The sequence below is a fragment of the Vidua chalybeata genome, chromosome 20 (genome assembly GCF_026979565.1).
Source record: "Vidua chalybeata isolate OUT-0048 chromosome 20, bVidCha1 merged haplotype, whole genome shotgun sequence".
In the NCBI taxonomy this organism is placed as follows: Eukaryota; Metazoa; Chordata; class Aves; order Passeriformes; family Viduidae; genus Vidua; species Vidua chalybeata.
Window position 1 is genome coordinate 8,623,298 of NC_071549.1, and position 20,690 is coordinate 8,643,987.

At 46.1% G+C, this 20,690-nt stretch overlaps 3 protein-coding genes across 5 annotated transcripts; 2 read left to right on the plus strand and 1 right to left on the minus strand.

Annotated features, from left to right (window-relative positions):
- Nucleotides 1–202: 202 nt before the first annotated feature.
- Nucleotides 203–9,511, minus strand: SKA2 (spindle and kinetochore associated complex subunit 2). The gene is made up of 7 exons (XM_053960923.1): nucleotides 9,385–9,511; nucleotides 4,961–5,050; nucleotides 4,213–4,389; nucleotides 2,967–3,053; nucleotides 1,893–1,917; nucleotides 1,130–1,262; nucleotides 203–682 (listed from the first exon to the last, which is right to left on the minus strand). The coding sequence occupies exons 1-7, from the start codon at nucleotides 9,415–9,417 to the stop codon at nucleotides 556–558; spliced, it is 672 nt and encodes a 223-aa protein (XP_053816898.1). The 5' UTR covers nucleotides 9,418–9,511; the 3' UTR covers nucleotides 203–555.
- On the plus strand, nucleotides 9,511–14,397 carry PRR11 (proline rich 11). 3 transcript variants are annotated; one of them, XM_053960920.1, is made up of 10 exons: nucleotides 9,511–9,594; nucleotides 10,770–10,881; nucleotides 11,276–11,423; nucleotides 11,620–11,742; nucleotides 11,988–12,233; nucleotides 12,375–12,473; nucleotides 12,991–13,100; nucleotides 13,214–13,273; nucleotides 13,362–13,458; nucleotides 13,805–14,397. In XM_053960920.1, exons 2-10 carry the CDS (start codon nucleotides 10,772–10,774, stop codon nucleotides 13,868–13,870), a joined length of 1,059 nt encoding a protein of 352 aa, XP_053816895.1. In that variant the 5' UTR covers nucleotides 9,511–9,594; nucleotides 10,770–10,771; the 3' UTR covers nucleotides 13,871–14,397. The 3 variants fall into 3 exon arrangements, with proteins under 3 accessions (XP_053816895.1, XP_053816894.1, XP_053816896.1); XM_053960919.1 differs by lacking the exon at nucleotides 9,511–9,594 and adding an exon at nucleotides 10,021–10,128; XM_053960921.1 differs by lacking the exon at nucleotides 9,511–9,594 and adding an exon at nucleotides 10,035–10,118.
- A 257-nt stretch (nucleotides 14,398–14,654) lies between these two features.
- Nucleotides 14,655–20,439, plus strand: SMG8 (SMG8 nonsense mediated mRNA decay factor). The gene is made up of 4 exons (XM_053960918.1): nucleotides 14,655–16,350; nucleotides 17,083–17,228; nucleotides 17,592–18,467; nucleotides 18,987–20,439. The coding sequence occupies exons 1-4, from the start codon at nucleotides 14,673–14,675 to the stop codon at nucleotides 19,182–19,184; spliced, it is 2,898 nt and encodes a 965-aa protein (XP_053816893.1). The 5' UTR covers nucleotides 14,655–14,672; the 3' UTR covers nucleotides 19,185–20,439.
- The last annotated feature ends 251 nt before the right edge of the window (nucleotides 20,440–20,690 follow it).

Below are 20,690 nucleotides of genomic sequence, written 5' to 3' on the forward strand. Positions count from 1 at the left end.
TGTCATGTTTTTCCACTGTTAGGGTGGTCCAACAGTGTAACAAAGGTTGTAAATTCTCCATCCTTGGGAATTTTCAGGACTGAGCTGCACTCCAGGGGCTTGGACTGGGCAGTGCCCAGAATTCCCTTCTGACCCTGCCTGGACTGTCAAAAACCCAAGGGAATTTACATCAAAGGGAAATTAATCAGGTCAAGGAGCAGGGTCAGGAGTCACATAAAGAGAATCGTAAGAAATCTTTATTCAGGAATGCAAGGACAATTAAGAGGCTTGGATTATTTGCCTTTAAAACTCCCTCAGGAAGGCAGCAAGGAAGTGGAAGCATCACACGGCTCACAACATTCCTTAAAAATGCATCAACCATAATCCTTCAAAGAACCAAGGTAAAGTGCCAGCCTCAGTGCTCTTGAACTGTCCAATTTCAAGTATTATCACCAAAATGTTTATACAGCAATATGAACAACTTCCCTACAGTGGAACTCTTGTTCCAGAGAAATTCTTGCTCCTTAATAATCCAGGAGCTGTACCAAGATGCTTCTGTGTCAGACGAGTTTTCTTTTACACAACTAATTTAACTTTTTTTTGTTTGTTGAGTTTTACAATCCCCAGTTCTTCCAGGATTTGAATTTTTATGCCAGTGGCCTTCATTTTAATCTCTTTCATCTGTGCAAGACTCAGTGCTTCTCTGTAAGACAAAAACAAATCAGTAGAGCAGGGATCAAACATCAGGTCTGGCAAAGAAAGGCTAAAAAAAGCACATGCTGTTTAATCAATGATTTTTGTGAATGCTCTGTAAATCCCAAACTTATCCAGATTACCAACAACTTTTCTATGCCACTTCAAATCCCAGCAGTCATTTGCTAATCTTAGGGTTAAAAAGATAGAATTCCTGAGTTTAAAACTTTTTTTTTTTTTTGTAACATCAGCCTGTAAGAAACCCCCAGCACTCACCCCAGAGAAGGGTCAGGAGGGGAGGGCAGGGTTTGGGGGTCATGGTTTAGTCTCAGTTGTTTTTTTTTTTTTTTTTTTTTGAAGTTACAATATGCTTAACTAGCTGCTTTTATTTAATTTGAAAAGGCTGAAATTCTTTGCAGTTTATAAAAATCTTTTAATGAATGGCTTTGAGCCTTACCTGTTGTTCTGGACAATGAAGTGGTTAAATAACTGCTCGTACAAATAGTTCAAGTCTGCTAAATTGACACTGCCCCTGATGCTCTTGGGCACTCTCAGAAATGTTTTCTCAGTCAGTGGTGTGAACTGGGCTTCTAAAGAATTGGAAACAGAAGATATTTGTTTAAAAGAAAGGAAATGGAAAATATTTGTTCCTTCAGAAATTGCATCAAAGATAGCAAGTGATTCCATTAGTGTTTAATAATACCCCTAGGTTAGACTAAAGAAAGATTTTCCAGCAAGAGAAAGGAGAGAAAACAACAATCACTGGATTTGGAGACTCAGTAAAAAATCATTTGAGTTGAGATCTGATGAGGATTGACAAATTTGGTCTGTCAGTGACCAGCTGGATTTGTTTTGGTTTTTTTTGTTGTTTTTTTTTTTTTTTAACAAACCAAAACCAACTGTGAAAATTCCTTTCTATAAGCAGGGATAAATGAATTTTAAAAGAGCTATTTCTGTGGTAAGATTAGTGCACCATTTCTTCCAGAGCTTAAACACAACAAGTTTTCCACTTCAATCCCATTGAAAGCAAGGAAAAAAATCCCAGAAACATGGCAACTATTCCTGGAATGTAACTCAGGGGTCAGTCCTTCTAGTAAAGTCTAAATTCTTCACATAAAAGCAGCAGATATTGGTGCTTGGGAGGGAAAACAGTGAAGTTACTGCCTATCATAGCCTCTATGAAAAGAAATCAGTGGGAAATTTTTTTTTTCAGCACTTACCTTCAGCTGAACCAGAGCAGGATGGCTAAAAATGAACAATAATGTCAGTATTTGTTAGTGTTTTGGCTAGAAATCTTTTTTCATAGTTTAATTTCTGCATTAAATTTACATTAATTACATTTTACCATTGGATAACCAAGGACCTTGCAGCCACTGAAGTCAACAGGAAAATCTTAGGGATTAATCAGAGTTTAAAATGAAATTAAGTTTAAAATGGATACAGAAAGATTTCTGTGCAAGTCAGATGAGCCTCTCCAGCTTTCCAGCACGGATCTGCAAGCACTGCACGTGATTTAGAATCAGTGATGGACAGAAATGGAGAGCATTTCTCAAGGGAGGAGCAGATATTTGCAAACAAAGGGTGAGTGAAGCTGCAGGACCCGGACAGGTTCCATGCAAACCAACTCTGGCAATAAAGGGACACAAAGTGGGGTGTCCTGTGACAGTGGGAAGTGAGGAGAAGTAGAAAAAGAAAAGGTCAATCAGAGAAACACCCTCTGTTAAACTTCTTTAATATTTTTAATATGAGACCCAGAGCAAACATTTGCAGGTAATTATATGAGATAATTACATCTTGAGCTATGGGAGAGTATCTGGCTTTTTAACAAATATTAATTTAGATCTAAGTTGTACTGCATTGCAGTTAGACTAGATTGTTATTCATATCCCAAAATTTGTTTAATATTTCACAGGAAATTAAATTTCTCCCCACACTGGTTTGAATCAATGACATCCCTCACTCCCACCCAAACATTTCTTTATCAAGAAGATCAACAAGAGCAACCAACTGCATTCCCAAGAAACATAAACATATCCCAGTTAAACAATTACAGGAACAAAGTCTTCCATCAAATCTAATTTCTCTTTTGTGGACCATCTAATTGGAACAATTAGAGAAGCTTAATCTGTACAGAATAAAAATGAAAAGGTTTGTTAAGGAACTTAATTCCATTTCTGAAAAATTCCATTCACTTGAGAGGCATCAAATCACAAAATAGAGCTCATTCTGCACTCAGCTGAGCTGCACTTGGAATTAAGGGTTTCTGGAATACTGACATTCCATGCCCTACTTACCTCTTGCGCTGAAAATTCCACTTTTTTCCCAATTTGCAAGTTTAACTGCTGGACTGCAGTCTGTTCTTCTGCTGACAGAGGTAAGCTCTGGGAAAATAAGAAAAAGCAAACACAGAGAAGTCTGATCCTTCAGTTCCTGAGGTGATGGTATTTACAGAGGGACTCAATGTTTGTGCAGCCCTTTGCTCATGGAAACTGACAGTAGACTCCTGATTTCCTTCCACTGAAAACAAATGTACAAGCAAAGTGCTGCTGAAAAATCAACCAGAATCTTCCTCTAGCACCTATAACTTAGTCAAGGAAGAGAAAGTTTTCAATTTAAAAAAAAAAAAAGGTATTTCATTTAAAGACTTTTACTACTCCAGAAGTTTAATCCATCTTTGTTTTAGGAAATATAAAAAGTACAAGAAAATCTTTACCTAAAGCTCTACGTGTAACTCAAGAAAAGGGTCTTCCACTTTGAAAAAAATCCAAGTACAAAATTATCCTGGGCAGAATATCCTTGAAACACAGTAAGACATGATCTATTTTCCTTCCTGTGACATATAACCACTGCCTTTTAAATCATGATACAGCCCATTTTGTCTATCAAAAGTTACCAGTAACTGTTGACAGATTAAACCCAATCTCCAGGCACTGTCATCAGAACATTGATCTAAATCACCTCATTTGTAAAAGGTGAAAATTAATGCTTTCACCTCTTCAGTAATGAAGCAGTGTCTGAAGACCACTTAAGAAAATGTTGTTTTCAATTTAACAATTTAACATGTTTAACATTTAAAATGTTTAACAATTTAAACATTATCTTAGGAAAAACAGTTTTGGGATAACAGCAATCCCAGGGTGTTTGTTACAATGGTTTAACTTTCTCCATTTAGACACTGGAAATACATTTGCCATTTAAAAGCTTTTTAGCCTTTTAAAACTGGTTTCACTTTCTATTTTCTTTAAGGTGTGTCAAAACCTGTCAGTGTGGCCCTAGGACACAGCTGAGACATGGATTCCTATGAAACAACCCAAATTGTGTCACTCTATTCACACTCCTCAGCTCCAAATCTGATTTTAACTGCTGGGGATTGGGATTTACAAAAAGAGCTCCAATCCTGCCAGCATTCCTTCTGGGGAACTGTCTCCTTATCTTCTCAAAGTTTGCACAAACAACAATTTCCAGTAGAACCAGGCGTGGCACATGAAGGCTCCAAAGTTGCCAGCAGTGAAAACAGTGTGATGAAAATGAAAATACCACCTCCAGATCAGTTTGTTGCTGCAGTGTCTGAACTATATTCATTGTTTTCTCCAGGGAAGCACGGATGCTCTCCATGGCTTCCTTCTGCTCCAGGGAAATTTTTTCCATCTTGGCACACAGGGATTTGTAACGGGATTTCAGCACCAGGATCTCCTTCAGGAGAGCAGCTGGATCCTCCTGTGTGAGTAGAACATTTAAACTACATCAAATGGGAAAATTCACGTGGCCACAACTTCATTTACAAGTGTACATGTTAGACATTTAACTTGAAATGATCCTTTGCAGTGAAAACGTACAGGAGAAAAGGGCTCAATTAGAGAATCCTTTACGTGATGTCATTTATTGTTTTCCTCTCGTCTCTCCCCCAAATCTGAATTTAGTCACTGCTTTTTGGCAGGTTTATCTCGGTTCTCAGAGCAAGGGTGAGTCTGAGCTCAGACTGGAATCTGTAACCTGAATTTAGGTGTTAACACCACTGATTTCTCAGAGCAGAACATGGGAGAATTTCACTATCCCAAGAAACCAAAGGAGTTTGGTTTGAATTCATATTGGGCCACTCATCTCAATATATTATGCAGAAAATTAATTAATTAAATAACAATAACAATAGTAACAACAACAACAACAATAATAATAATAGCCTGACAAGTAGATGAAAGAACAGCCACATATATTTCAGGTTTAAAGAAAAATACCCATTTATTACCAACTTCATGCAATAAAATGGAATTTAATCTGAAAACACTACCTCTGCTGCTGCATCATCAGGACGACTTTTCGTTATTTCAAATTCCAGTTTGCGCTGAATATAATCCAGATCAGATTCTGCCTTCTGGAACTAAAATATTTAAGGTCAGGCACAGAATATTAAAACCCAAAAACTGCAGACAAACCCCAACCAGTGTTTCAGGAAAGCAGGAGGCAGCTGCCTCACTTTGAAAAGCTCAGAGACCATAAAAGTTTTCAAATTTAATATTTTAAAATATAAAGGGTTCTGTTAGCAAAACTACAACACTCAGTTATTTACACAGAGGAGATTATGAGTAAATTCAGGATCCAAGAGCATCATCAGAGCTTTTATTAATAATCATATTAGGGATGTGTTCTTTCAGATGGTTTTAATGTCCACGATACATTTTATTATTCCCCAATAAACCAGACTGACTAACAGCTCATTAAACTGATGACATCACTTTTCTTTCCTTGGGATAAATAAGCCACCAGAGAATTGTCTAATTGCCTTGTAAAACAGTCTGCTGATAGCATTACTACTTAATTAATTTTAGTCTGCAATTTTAATATCTATTAAAGACTTCCACTTTCAAGAAAGGCAGTTCTCCCAGCTCCCAAGCAACTCATTAACTCTTTGACAAAATAATTCAGTGATTTTACAGTCACAGAAGAGACAATGATGAAAGCAAGTTAAAAATGGTTGTGACTTCCTTAAGTTGCTTTTCGCTGTTTATTTTGAGATTAACCCCAAAGTGACCGTTCCAATTTTTTTTATTTTTTTTAAGGATCAAAGCAAGGCTGCATTTGTTATAAATATCCACAGTCTGTGGTCAGGCTGGGATTCCAAAGGGATATTTATGTTTTGAACATCAGCCTCAAGGAATGGCCATTAATGCCTTTGGGGGTGTGGAAATTCAGCCTGAAGGAACAGGATTTGATCCAGGACACTCTCCAATAAAAACCTCTTTCTGAGGGAGTGATGGATGATGTTTCACACACCTCCAGCACATTTTCAGATAATAGCTTAAGAAAAGGAAAATAAATCTAGTGAAGACCTTGAAAAATCTATAAATCAAGGGGAAAGCTTTCACCCAGCACTGCCATAACTCACCATCTGCCCAGCAAAGCTCCTTCCCACACCTGCCCCAGAAACCAGCCAGGACAAAATCCAAGAATAAAATACTTTTCAGCACACTGTACATTTTTAAAGAGCTCACAAGGGATTTCTTCCCTGACTGCTCAATGGTTTCTGTTCTCCTCCACTAAGAAATATTTGTAGGTTTTCCTTTCCACGCCAGGCACCTCAAAAAGAACATTTTTTGCTTTTCTCCAGCTCCTCCATTTGATCAGTTTTTGGGAAAGCAAGACAACAAAAGCTGCTTTCAAAATGCCCCATTAAATATTCAATACTGATAATTTGAGATTTCCATAAGCAGCTAACTAACATACTGTGATTCAGGACATTAAAAGCTAAACGTGGCCACAATTTTAAGCTTTGTGAAGACAGTTAACACAGTTCATTATGACTGCTTTTATTTTATAAATATTTATTCCTTGCTGCATTTCAGGAAACATCCACCTGCAAAAATCCCCCCCCTTAATATTCTAGCTCAGAAGCATTTGTAGGAAGATTATTTTACAATAAACCACACAGAAAAATGCAGGGTTTGATGTGTAAATTTGTAATTTACTCACAGGTTTGGAAGGAAATGTTAGAAACTGAGTGAGGCCAGTGCTGAGGGCTCTGCTCTCAGATGCTTTGACAATACTATTGCACTGCTCTCTGTATAGTACAGTAGTGCAATAAAGTCAGAGCACTCGTTAGCAGCAACAATTCTGGGCAACAATCAATCATACACTCACCAAAAAAAGGGAAAAAAAACCCCACATCAACTCAGCCAGAGGTTTCTGTGGATGGTGAAGAGCTGGATAAGGTTAAAGCTCACCAAGTCCTAACACACACACAAAAACTCACATTATTATTATTATTATTATTATTCAGAATCTGCCATTCCACTGATCATCAGGGAAAAAAAAAAAAAAAACAAACCCCACAGCCACCCAACAAAACGCTCAACAGATCTGCCAGAAATTCAATTTCAAACTATTTGGTGCTTTCTGAACTGGAAATTCCATTTCCAAGTGTATTTATTGCTTGGGTTTGCCTCGCAGCAAGCTGCCATCAGACAGATGTTCTTAAACTGCATTACAGAAAATATCTTCTGGACAGCAGAGTTTATTCTTTATCATTTCCAGTGCTGAATCACAGTAAAATGCACTTAAAACACTCCTTCCCCAGCCCTGGGGATGTCCTTTACCAGTGGGGTGTGAGGGTGTATTCCATAACTCTCAGTGATGATGGGGATTTTTTAACACAATAACTTCATGCTGAGAGTTGGAGAACTCTCAGGGTTTGAAGCTGCTGAGATACTTTAAAAAAACCACCAAGAAACCTGGGAATGGAGTGGAGAAAGGGGATTTTTGGGGATGCACACAGAGCTGAGTCACCTGGGCCATGTGTAAGACACAGAGATGATGGCAGCTGTCATTAAATGATCAATTTTCCTCCTTGGCAAGGCAATGAAATGAGCAAGGAAAAAAAAATAAACCAATGGCAATCTCCTTTTACAGCTGTTTTGTGGTGTGAGTCAGTGATTTTGGACTTGTGTATTATTAAAAAGAATACAGATTAATGCAGATTGTATTGCTGGCCAATGCCCTTTTAACATTGCACTGCTTTTTGTGCATCATCACCAGTAGTACAACATAAAAAGGGCACTGGACAGACACCACTCAGGGACAGAGGAGGATCCCAAAAAAACAGCGACAGGAATGAACTGAACTGCTCTGAATGAAGCACTGCCAGCTTTGTGATCTTTTCCATAATTAATCTAACACTGTTATGGTGCTCCTGTCACAAAAAAAAACCACCATTGGTTACCTGGTTGATTTTATTATTTTCATACCCATTGTTCTCTTCGAGCTCCCACTAATCACTTTGTCCCTGCTTCCATGAGACCCAAAGGAAGCTTTCCATGAAATTCATGTCAAAAGCTCCAGGGAAATAAGAAGTGTTATTTTATCACACTTCTGTGGAGAGAGCTGACTTCACAGGAAATCCAGGACGGGGAAACAACAAAGCAGAAGGAAAGGCAAGAGACACAAAGCTGTGAGATGTGAGATTATTCTGATTTCCCCTGTTAGCTTAAAGGGGGCAAAAATAACCTCTCTATCCACATGTCCTAAAATGAGAATCACTTGAAAGCATGACTTCCAATAAAGCACAGAAATAAACCACGACAATAAACAGATAAATTATTTAAACATATAACCCAAGTATCTTTAAACATATTTCTAAATTAAACTAGGCTTTAGGAAAAACACAGAATCATAGATATGGGGAGATCAAGCTTACAATATGGGCAAAAATGGAAAAAAGACTCTAGAGAAGGAAGATGAAGGTTTGAGGGGTGGCACAAGGAACTCGGCTGGTTGGACACAGCTTCCCAGAGCCTCTCCAACGTGAGGAAAAATGGAAAAAATGGGCAAAAATGGAAAAAAAATACTCTAGAGAGGGAAGATGAAGGTTTGAGGGGTGGCACAAGGAACTCGGCTGGTTGGACAGAGCTTCCCAACGTGAGGAAACACAGCACAGCTCTTTTTGTGCCAGCTTCGTTTCTGCCTTTTTTCCACTTTTCCAGGAGTGGGGCTGGCAGGGAGGCGATCATTACACAAGGGACAGCCCCGCGGTGCCCCAGGGGCTGCCTCAGAGCAGCGGAACGGACACAAAAGCTGCAAAAAACTCCGCAATTTGGGGCTCGGCAAGAGAGGGCCGAGGGGGCCATCGCCCCGCTCCCCCCGCGCGCCCGCGCCAATGGACCAGCCCAGCCCCCTCTCCCGCAGCGAAAATGGTCCAGCCCAGGTGAGCGCTCCACCCTCGCCCCCCTCTGGGAAAAAATGGACTAGTCCGGGAGCTCCACTCTGCCCCGCGCCCCCCTCCCCCCCTCCCGCCGCGGGCACATGGAGCGGCCCGGCCCCCCCGCAAGGCGGGCAATGAGCGCGCCCACCCTCACCGCCCCCCCCCCCCCCCAGGTGCGCGGGAAATGGCCGCGCCCTGCCCCGCGCCGAGGGGTGAATGGAGCGGCGCAAGCCCCGCCCCTCGAGGTTTAGGGGGGGGTGCGGAATGGACCGGCCCGGCCGAACCCGCCTGACCCGGACGCGGCCGGCGGGCGCCCCGTCGAGGGCGGCGCGGGCCGCGCTCGGGGGCCCGGATGGGGAACGCGGGCGCGGCTGAAGCGGCCGCTCTTCCGTCGCGCCGCGCCCGCCCGCTTCTCCCTCCCTTCCTCCCTCCCTTCCGCGGCGGCCCCGCGCCCTCCGAGGCTTCGCCGCCGCCGGCCCGCGGCGCGGCCGCCCCTCAGCGCGGCCGCCGCCCGCCCTCACCAGGGTCTGGAGCTTGGTAACCGCCGTCTCCATGTTGAATAGTTGACATTCCTCAGGCGGCGGCAGGGAGATCCCCACCCCCCGCGCCGCGGCACGGGAGAGTCGGCGGCGCCCATTGGCCAGCTGTCACTCGCCGCGCGCCTCCCATTGGCTGGCGGCTCGCGGGGCGCGCTCGCCATTGGCCCGCGGAGAATGTAAACCCGCTCCGAGGTACGGCCGAGCCCATTGGCCCGGAGTGGGCTCCGGCCGCGATTGGCCGGGGCGGGGCGCGCGGCGCTGGCGGGAAGCGGCGCGGGCCGGTCCGCTGCGGCCCTGAGGGGGCGCCGCCGCCGCCGCTCCCCCTCCGCGGTGCTCTCCCGGTCGCGCCGGTAGCCCCGGCGGGGCCGCTCGTCGCCCGGTTCACCCCGCCGGCCTTCCCCAGCCGAGCGCTGCCCGCAGCCGATTGGCGGCACCGAACCCGCTCGCCCAATGGCGGCGCCGCTCGCCTCAGCGCGGCCGGGCCGGGGCGGCGCCGGCTCCTCTCCCGTGGAGCGCGGGCGCGCCTCGGCGCGGCGGCCAATCAGCGCGCGGCTTACATGCGGCGCGTGGGGGGGCCGGCAGAGAGCGGCGCTGCCATTGGCTGGGCGCGGCGCGGGGAGCGGTTTGAATCGGCGGCGGCGGCGGGCGCGGAGCGCGGCCAGAGGGAGGGGGTGGCCCCGGGACACCCCCGGAACACCCCCGGAACACCCCCACAGGTGTGTGCAGGTGTGTGAGAGAGAGAGAGAGAAATCTCCGCTCTCGGTGCGGGGTCCCGGTGAGCGGGGCTGGGGTGTCACCGATCACCGGTCAGGGACCGGCCCGTGCCGCCCTCAGCATCCTTCCGTGGCTTCTCCGTGTCTTTTGTCACCGTTTTCCCCAAATTCAGTATTTGTCACGTCGGCGGAACGAAAAAACTGAGCATCCGTTTATTTTTATTGTGCTTACATATTAATACTTGCAACATTTCTATTTAGTTGATCATATTTCTAATTACTTTCTTGTTTATTTATACTTGTTTATAGTAATACTTATAATATTTTTTTCCTGTGTGTTTATTTAACTAATTCTTATTATATTTATAATAGCTATTTATCAATGCTGTCTATCTATGGTACAAATAGAAAAGGAGAAGAAAAGCCCATATAAAACGGTGCTTTCTGTGCACAAACACATCCCCATGGATCATATGAAATTAAGGATATCTTTTCTATCACTGGTCCATAATAATTCCAGCAAGGCAGCTGTGAGTAACCTCTGGCTGGATTTCTGAGCTGCAGCCTGTGCTGTTCTCTTTGGTGGCAGCTCTGGCCCAATGTATAATTTGCTTTATCTCTCTACATCCATTTGAAATGTGTCTTTTTCCCCAGTAATGGCAAGGTATAAGAAATGCAAACGGAAACGAAGAGCCCGAGCAAAATTTCGACTGGAAAAGAAGAGAAATGCTGCAGCCCCCCAGGGCTCAGTTTGTCCCTCTCCACGGTAAGAGGCTCTGCTTGAATTTTGCCTTCTCACTCCATCCCTGGGTTTGCTGTTTGCTCCCAATGGCTCATGGAAAAGAGGCAAAGATTTGTGCCAAGCACATGGCACTCCATGATATCTTTTGGTGTTATTCAGTGGAAGGTTGGACATGATGACCTCGGAGATCTTTTCCAACCTTAGTGTTTCTAAGCAATTTGAATAAAAAAAGTGTTTCCAATAGGATTTTCCCCCTCACCCTTTATTGAAATGTATCCTGGCCTTTCCAGGTTTCTGTGATCACATTTGCTCTGTTGTTACCTGCTGGTACCTGCTTGTAACTTCCACATGATTGGTCACAGTAAGCTTTTTAAAAGGCTGAGATGATAAATAAAATTCTGGCCTTGTTCTGTTGCAGGTCACCAGCTCATCTCCCTCTGAACTCACCACCAGTCCCAAGCTGCTCCCGCTGGCCTTTAGCCTTGCCCAGTGTAAAAGGTGTGGTCAGACCCTTGACAGCAGCAGCCTCATTTCTGTACTGGTGGTGCCAGGGCAGGGTTGCACAGGTATATCCTTTCTTTGATATTAGATTTTTTTCTGTTTTAAACAGGGATTAGCACTGTTTACTGAGTTGCAAATATTTCACTGTAGCAATTAATTTTGTTCTGTTAGTACCCGTCCTAAAAATCAGATTGATCTTCAGAAGCATCTGAAGAAAATCAACACACAAATACACATAACCTGCTTTCTTTTTATGCTTAGAGCTTCCAGGTGGTTAAAGACACCATATTTCCATCACAAGTCTACTTAAGGGAACTAAATATGTTCAGGGAGAAGCTGGAGAAGTTGGAAAGTGAATTTTCCAAGCTACAAGGAGCACTCCAGGTCAGTGTCAGTCCAGCTGGAGCAGGGTAACATTTGCCTGTGTGAGGATAAGGAATTGTGCTCCGTGCAGATCCACTGGGATCTGAGCAGCATTCTCTGCACTCAGAGCTGCTGCTACCTCACAGCAGGAGGGACCTGTTTGTATCTTTACAGCTCAGCCTTAGCCAGCACCTTTGTCCCCTAGAATCCCACCTCCTTTTGCTGGTGGATTTAATGTTCTCTTTATTTATTTCTGTCTCTTTCAGATGAACGGAGTGGCAGCTTTGTCTTCAAAAAGTTCTCTTTGCCAAAAGTGTCACAAGCCAGTCCTGGCTGCTCCTGTGGGGACACAGATGGATCCTCCACCCTCAGCATCCGTGCCTGTGTCCATCCCCCCTCCTCCTCCTCCTCTTCCTCCTCCTCCTCCTCCTCCTCCTCCACCACCGCCACTGCCTCCACCAAAACTGCCTCCAGCACCTCTCCTCCTCCAACGGGGCACAGCCTCGAACCTGGTAGGGAATCAGAGGTTCCTTTATTTTTTACTTCAAGCCTGAGTTCTTTTTGGACCTGGATTCATCAGCACATCACTCTCTGTGAGTGCTCAGTCTCATTTTCCCTTCCTAATTTCCCTTCCAAACCCCTTTTGCTTTCAGGCACCCCCAGTGAAAAAGGATGGGCCCATGCACATCACCCTCAAAGACCTCCTGAATGTTAAACTGAAGAAGACAAACAGCAACCTGAGAATGGACAAGGTAAACTGGAGGATGAATAGGTGCTGGTGAATCAAGGGAAAATCCACCCTGGAACTGCTTTTTTTTCTTATTTGTTTTTTTTTTTAAATAAATTGATTCTCATCCAAACACCCAGTGATCAGTTTCAAGTGACCATTCTAATTCTGCACCTGGGCTTTGGAAGGGAAGAAATAAAGTGACAGACTCCAATCTCACCTGGCACTCAGGACAGCTCTAATTTTACATTAAGGCCGTGGAATTTTCATGCAGCTGTGTGTGTTATCAGTAGATTTTTTTACTCCTTTTGGCCAGCTGGAACTTTGTTTGCAGAAAAAAACCTCTTGTTTAGGGTTTTTTTTTTTGTGTTTTCCTAAATAAATCTATTTTATCCAAGGCACATTCAAATCTTAATAATTTTAAAAGGCATAAAAGCCATAAGCCACAAAAGTCTTTCAGATTTATTAAATATTAAATGGATTTCAGGGCAGTGAGACCTTCTGAAGTTTTATTTGGGGTAACATTTCTTTCCTTGCTGTAGGAACAATCACCAGTGAAGCTACGCAGGGCATTAATTACAGTCACAGATCTACAGAGTGTTAGTCTGAGACCTAAATCCAAGCCATCACCTCATGCTACAAAATCTTTAATGTAAGATGCTTTCTTCCTTGGTTAGATATTAGATTTTTCTGTTTTAAACAGTGATCAAGGTTTTTCACTGAGTGGGAAACATTTCATTGTACCAATTTCTTTTTTTCTCTTAGTACCTCCCCTAAAAATCAGATTGATCTTCGGAAGCATCTGAAGAAAGTCGATATCCAAAGGTCTGTTCCTTTCTATTCTCTTGAATTCTGTTTTTATAAGCTAGAAAAACTAGAGAACCGATCAAACTAATCATAATTGCCCTTCCAGAAGTCCTGGTGGCACTCCTCTGAATAGTAAAGAAAACATTGAATGTGGCTCTGGGCTGACCCCAATAATGACACAGGCACTACGGCGCAAATTTCAGGCAAGTCACTCTGTCCCTCTTCTTGGAATCTTAAAGTGGCTTTAAAATCACAGAATTCCCTGCTGGGGAATTCCCTAAGGACACTTCAGAATGGACATGCCATGGCAGGTTATTTGACAATCCCAAGAGGAAAAACTGCTTTTTTGGTGGCCAAGGGGGTGCCTCAATGCAACTTTCAAAGTCATAGTTCCACTTTGCAGAAGAACAAAATGTGAGGGTCAATAGCATCTTTTATTTTACTGATTTGTTGTGTCTGATTTAAGGTGCCAGCTAAGGATTGCACTGTTTTATCTCAGTGATAATGAGCTCAGCTATCCAAGTTCTGACCCTTCCCTTCTTTTGACAGATGGCTCACCCGAAGAGTCCCTCGCCTGCACGGCTGAGTGCTGCAAACAGCTTTGATGAAAAGTAAAAGGGAAAGTAGGTTTATAGAACAATTTTCTATTTGTGGTCAGGAAGCCACTTGAATCCCATTTTTATTACACTCAGGCACATGTATTTGTAAGCAAATGTAGTGCACAGGAAAATGGGGCATTATGAAACCCTGTAAAGCAGATTGTGCTTTTTATCTCTTTCTAATGTCTCTCGATTTGGTCGCATCTTCATTCATAATGGAAAAAAGATAGGAAATCTCTCAAGTCTTTTGACACCTGGGTGCTGCTGAAGCAGGAACTGTTATATTCCTAGCACTGGTGCTGCTTGTCGTACAAATATGTGTTTGCTGAAATTCAGTATTTTTATATCTTTTTTTAAACAAAAAAATATCTTGACAGTATTTGTACATTTTCAAAGAAAAACAACAGTTTAATGCACTAATGTATTAAAATGGAAAGCTGCAAGCTTCAACGAACAGTTCTAGTCTGTGGCTACAAATGTAAGAGGCCCTTGCACTGTGTATCACTGCTGTCTGATCACTATTAAAAGGCTGCACTGCTTAAAGGCCATGAACCCAAAGCCTCCTTCCAAGTCCACGGGGCGCGCAGAGGTTGTGCCCGCACCGCGGCTCAGCTCCGGACCAGGGCAGAGCGTGAGTCCCGGTGGCACAGCCCTGCCCGGCGTGCCGGCACGGTTCCCCCGGCGCTCGGGGGCGATGCGGAGCGGCGCTGCCCGCGCTCCCACCCCCGCGCCCGTGTCCGCGCCCTGCGGGGCGGGGCCGCTCATGCGCGGGGCCGGGGCCGGGGCTCCGCCGCTTCCGCCGGGAGCGGGGCCGGGCCATGCCGCCGCCCGGGGCCGGGCCGCCCGGGGCCATGGGCACGGCCGTGGGGCCCATGAGCCTGCGGGAGCTGCTGCTGGCGGCCGAGGCGGGCGGCGCGGCGGGCGGCGAGGAGGAGGTGTGCGTGGTGGGCATCTTCGGCAAAACCGCGCTGCAGCTCTGCTCCGAGAAGGAGGCCCTGGTGAGCACCGTGTGCGACCGGCAGGTGTTCCCGCTGTTCCCGGAGGAGGATCCCGAGCTGGCGGATGGCGCCGCGGGGCGGGAGGGGGACCCGGCCACCAAGGACTACAACCAGCTGCAGGCGTACTACAGCCAGGAGAGCCGCGTGCTGTACCTGGTGCTCACCTCCATCTGCGACACGCCGCAGCTGCTGCGCGCCTGCGGAGACCTGGCGGCGGCCGAGAACAGAGAGGCCGGGCCCGGCCACCCCTCCGGAGGCCCGGCCCCGCTTCCCCACGCCGAGGCGCACGAGTTCTGGAAGCACCAGGAGAAGCTGCACTGCCTGAGCCTCCTCTACCTCTTCTCCGTGTGCCACATCCTGCTGCTGGTGCATCCCACCTGCTCCTTCGACATCACCTACGACCGCGTGTTCAGGGCGCTGGACGGGCTGCGGCAGAAGGTGCTGCCCTCCCTGAAGGCTGCCATCAAGGACTGCCCTGTCGGTAAGGAGTGGAAGCTCAACTGCAGGCCATGCCCTCCACGCCTCCTCTTCCTCTTCCAGCTCAACGGGGCTCTGAAGGTGGATCCGCTGCCAAGCAGGGGCCAGGATCCCTGTGGTCACCTGGAAAAGCCACCCCCCAAGAAGCATTCCCCCAAGAGGAGGCTGCAGCACGCTCTGGAGGATCAGATCTACCGCATCTTCCGCAAGAGCCGGGTGCTGACCAACCAGAGCATCAACTGCCTGTTCACCGTGCCCGCCAACCAGGCTTTCGTGTACATCGTGGCTGGTGGGCCCCAGGACGGAGACGACCCCGTGGCCATGCTTCTCGACCAGCTCAGGAGCAACTGCACCATGAGAGAGACTGACTCGCTGCTGGCTCCCACCCTGTCGGGACCCAGGAGGTATCAGATGATGAGGCACGGCCGGCAGCAGCTCTCCTTCCACGCAGAGAGTAGCAGCTCCAGCTCCTCTGGGCAGCTCGTGGACTGCACCCTCAAGGAGTTCTTGTGGCAGCACGTGGAGTTGGTGCTCAGCAAGAAGGGCTTTGAAGACAGCGTGGGGAGGAACCCGCAGCCCTCTCACTTCGAGCTCCCGACCTACCAGAAGTGGGTGGCTGCAGCTCTAAAACTCTATGAAGTGACCATCGAAGGCAAAGACGATGACCCAACCTGTGGCGAGCTGAGCTCAAAAATCATGAGCAGCATCAAAGTTTTGGAAGGCTACTTAGACATAGACACCAAGTTCTCCGAAAACCGTTGCCAGAAGGCTTTGCCCATGGCCCACAGCGCCTACCAGTCCAACCTGCCCCACAATTACACCATGACAGTGCACAAGAACCAGCTGGCCCAGGCCCTGCGTGTGTACAGCCAGCACGCCCGGGGCCCAGCCTTCCACAAATACGCCATGCAGCTCAACGAGGACTGCTACAAGTTCTGGAGCAACGGGCACCAGCTCTGCGAGGAGCGGAGCTTGACAGACCAGCACTGCGTGCACAAGTTCCATCTGCTCCCCAAAGCAGGTAAAGATGCTCACTCGTGCTTTGGTTTCATGGTTTAGTTCTGTATCTGCTTCAAAATGCCTTGGGCTGGAAGCACAGACTCTGAAATGTTGTGGGAGGTGAAAGTTTGCAGCTTTAAAGCGTCATGTTTGTGGCACTCGGTGCTGTGCTCTAATTGACAAGGTGGTGACCAGGCAAAGGTTGGACTCGATGACCTCAGAGCTCTTTTCCACCCCAAATGATTCTGTGATCATCTCTACAGTGGGATCATAGCAGAGCTGCTGTGCTGGTTTCCTGTACGTTGAGTTTAGGAGCCAGTCCACTGTTAGTAGTAACTCTTCCTCTGATTTTCTGATTTTAGTAGTAACTCTGATTCTGTCTTACTAACTAAAAGCAATTATACTGGAGTCCTTCTAATGAGAGGAGTGTAAGAACAAAGTTCTCCAAAAAGCATAAGCATCCCCCTTTGTTTTAAATATCCTGGTTGATCAGAAAGTCAAAACTGACTTCTGCAAGTTTATTGCAGGCAGAAGAACTTTGAGCCTTCAGGAATAGGTTGTAAAAACAAATAAGATTTGGTTCAGTGGTATAACCTCCACTGGAACTTTGTATTATTAAAAGTGGAAAAGGGAGGAGTTGCTTGAAAAGCATTTTGTATTTGAGTATAGCAGGGAGGGAGCAATGGATGAAGGGAATAAAGAAAGTTTTGAATGGTGAGCAATTTGCCCAAGGTTTGATTGATTTTGCTTTTAGGGGAAAAGCCAGAAGCAGACAGAAATCCTCCAATTCTGTACCACAACAGCCGGGCTCGTTCCACTGGTGCCTGTAACTGTGGAAGGAAGCAAGCTCCTCGGGAGGACCCCTTTGATATCAAAGCAGCTAATTATGACTTTTACCAGGTAACTGTGAGGTCTGTTGGTGCTTCAAGCAGTGCTTTTGTTTCATCTGCAGAGTCTTTATTCTGAAGTAACCATAAGTTTCCTCTTAACCTTATCAACTTTTTGCTTGGGGGAGACATTTCTGGGAGCAGAAATGGGCTGACCAGGGTGGGCAGTTCCACACACACAGGAACACCTGTTTACACTTTGAATATGTTGGTTCATGTAAATTTTAAATAATCAGGTCTGTGGGCCGTGTTCCCATCGCTGCTTTGGTTCTCACGTGGTGCAAACCTCTTGAATCTTAATTGTAGTTGCTGAATGTTGTGGCTCTGAGCTTTCTCATCTTGGGATGGATACTAAACCACATGTTCTTTCTTGCAGCTGCTGGAAGAGAAATGCTGTGGAAAACTGGAGCACATCAACTTCCCCATATTTCAGCCAAGCACACCTGACCCGGCGCCTGCTCGGGACGAGGCATCGCCCGCCCCTCCGGAAGGCGAGATGGAGAAACTCAAAGAGAAAGAACCTCAGACTCAGGGAGAGAGCACAGGCCTGAGCTTAGCCCTGAGCCTGGGCCAGTCCACAGGCAGCCTGGGCACTTACCCACCCGATGCCCAGGGTGGAGGGGACAATGCAGAAAGCCACGGGCAGAGCGGGGACTCCAAGAGTGAGAAGAGGCCGAGCCTGGTGGATCGCCAGGCTTCCACTGTCGAGTACCTCCCCGGGATGCTCCATTCCAACTGCCCCAAAGGCCTTCTGCCCAAATTCTCCAGTTGGTCACTGGTCAAGCTGGGGCCTGCTAAGGCTTATAACTTCCACACTGGCTTAGATCAACAGGGCTTTATCCCGGGAACAAACTATTTAATGCCTTGGGACATTGTCATCAGGACGAGAACTGAAGATGAAGGAGACTTAGACACCAATTCCTGGCCTGCACCCAACAAGGCTGTTCCTGGGAAAAGAAGCGCGGTGGTGATGGGAAGAGGCCGGCGGAGGGACGACATCGCTCGGGCTTTTGTGGGCTTTGAATATGAAGATGCACGTGGGAGGAGGTTCATGTGCTCGGGGCCTGATAAGGTGATGAAGGTGATGGGAGGGGGGCCGAAGGAATCTGCCCTGAAAGCCCTCAACTCCGACATGCCCCTGTACATCCTGTCCTCGACGCAGGGACGGGGCCTCAAGCCCCACTACGCCCAGTTCATGAGGCTCTTCGTGGTGGTCCCCGACGCTCCTCTGCAGATCACCTTAACGCCTCAGGTAGGAAGTGCAGGAGGGGATCTGGGATCAGCAGAGGCAGGGGTGGTTGTGGAAACATTCATTAACAAGGGTGACAAGAAACTCCAACTCAAACCAGCTTCAGCCAAGACAGTTGTTTCCAAAAGTATCTGTTACATAAGCACTTGGAATTTCTTAAACTTCAGATTTATACTTTGTATAAAGTGAGTTTACAAAAATATTTTATCAAGGATGAGTTACTGGCATTCCCTGCTGTAATAGTGGCTTTTAAAAACAAAAAAAAATATCAATGACTCTTTAAGAATTACTTTGTCATTTTAAATGTCATGGAGAAAAGCAGCGACTCATTGCTCAATTATTATTAGTTGTAGTTTGAATTTAAGAGGTGAAAAAATGTTGGTTTTTCTGAATTGGAGAATTCTTCACCATTTCTTCCATTTTTCCTTTAATACACATTTGAAAAAAACCCATTTGCATTTTATTACTTTTTGAGGTAGTAATGATGTTTGCTCACCTATCCATGTTTTCTTTTGGCTTTAGGTTCAACCAGGACCACCACCCTGTCCTATATTTTACCCTGAGAAGCAGGAAATCACCCTTCCCTCTGATGGACTCTGGGTGCTGAGGTTTCCCTATGCCTACGTGACAGAACGGGGGCCCTGCTTCCCTCCCAAAGAAAGCCAGCAGTTAATGAGCTACAAAGTTCTCCGAGGAATACTGAAAGCAATTACACAGTAAGAATGGTTTGGGGTGTCTTAAGAAGGCTGTCTTCAATCCAGCTCGTGGGTTTTGGTTACCCAACAAGTTGTCACTGCAGTTGTGTGAAGCCCCCACTATATTTCACTGGAACACGGTCAGATTGGAAATAAAATTAATATCAAAGCAGGAAAAGGGATCTGAGACATGTAAATTTTCCATTTGTTAAGTTTTCATATGTAAAAAGTAAAAGCTGGTTTTCATAAAGTGCTGATCCTGTATTACTAGATGTTTTGATGACAGTGCTTTTCCCCATCCTGTCTTTTATGTACCTGTTTAGGAATATTAAAAAATTAGCACTGCCTAAAATCAAGAGTTTACTTCGTCATATTGAGGCAATGATGAGCAAAATCTTTTCTTTTTCTGAACAAGCTATTTGTATGTAAATTATGCTTTTAATGTGATGATAGGAGAAATCATTTTGTCTTGGGAAAAAAGAAATATACTGCAGTTCTGATGTGTATTAACAGCAAAGCCAGAAACTGTGCTCACCTGTATCAAGTGACTGAGTGCCAACAAATCAGCCACAGTAAATCGACTTTTAACTGAAGTAAGATGCATTAGTGACAGCAGCTGTATGCTGAGACCTAATTTAATTTCTAGAATATTTGTTTCTAATTAGCATGGACGCAAAATTTAATTTGCCAGTTTGCTATAGTACAGTAATTACACTGCACGACCGGAGCTGAGACCTGGTTTTTGCTCAGAATACATCTGTGAGGGGCTGGGTGAGGAAAACACATCCCTGCATCTGGAATACAGCATTAGGGGTTGGGTTAGATGGTCTTTAAAGATCCTTTCCAAGCATTCCATGGTTCTGTGATCTCTCAGGGAGGCTGAGTGTGGGAAACATGTCCCTCCTATTCAGAATATGACCTTGCTGAGGGACTGGGTGAAGAAAGCACATCCCTGCATTTGGAATATGATATCTGTGAGGGGTTGGGTGTGGAAAATTCATCCCTCCTGTTTGGAATATGACATTAGGGGCTGGACTAGGTGAGCTCTAAAGATCCAACCCAACGGTTCTATGATTTTTTGAGCTCTGAGGGGCTGTGTGGGGAAAGTGCATCCCTCCCAATTTGGAATAGGATGTGTCTGAGGGGCTGGGTGGGGGAAAACACATCCCATCCTTGGGAATACGACGTCTCTGAGGGGCTGGGTGTGGGAAAAGCATCCTTCCACCTGTGAGGAGAGAGCCGGTACAACCAGGTGGAAAATAAAAGCGTGCAATTGAGAATTACCCCACCGCACTTGCGAATCGATTTTTGACCGTGACAGCCCCGCCCACGAGGCGGGCGCTGGGCGGGGGTGTGGAAAACGCATCCCTCCACCTGCGAGCAGGGAGCCGGCGCGGCGCGGTTGGGAATTGAAGCGTGTCCTTGGGAATTAACACCCACGGCGATTGTGAGGGCAGCGGCGGCTGCGGGCAGCCCCTCACGGCCGGGCGGGAAGGGAAGGGCGCGGGGCCGCCGCGCCTGCGCGCTGCGC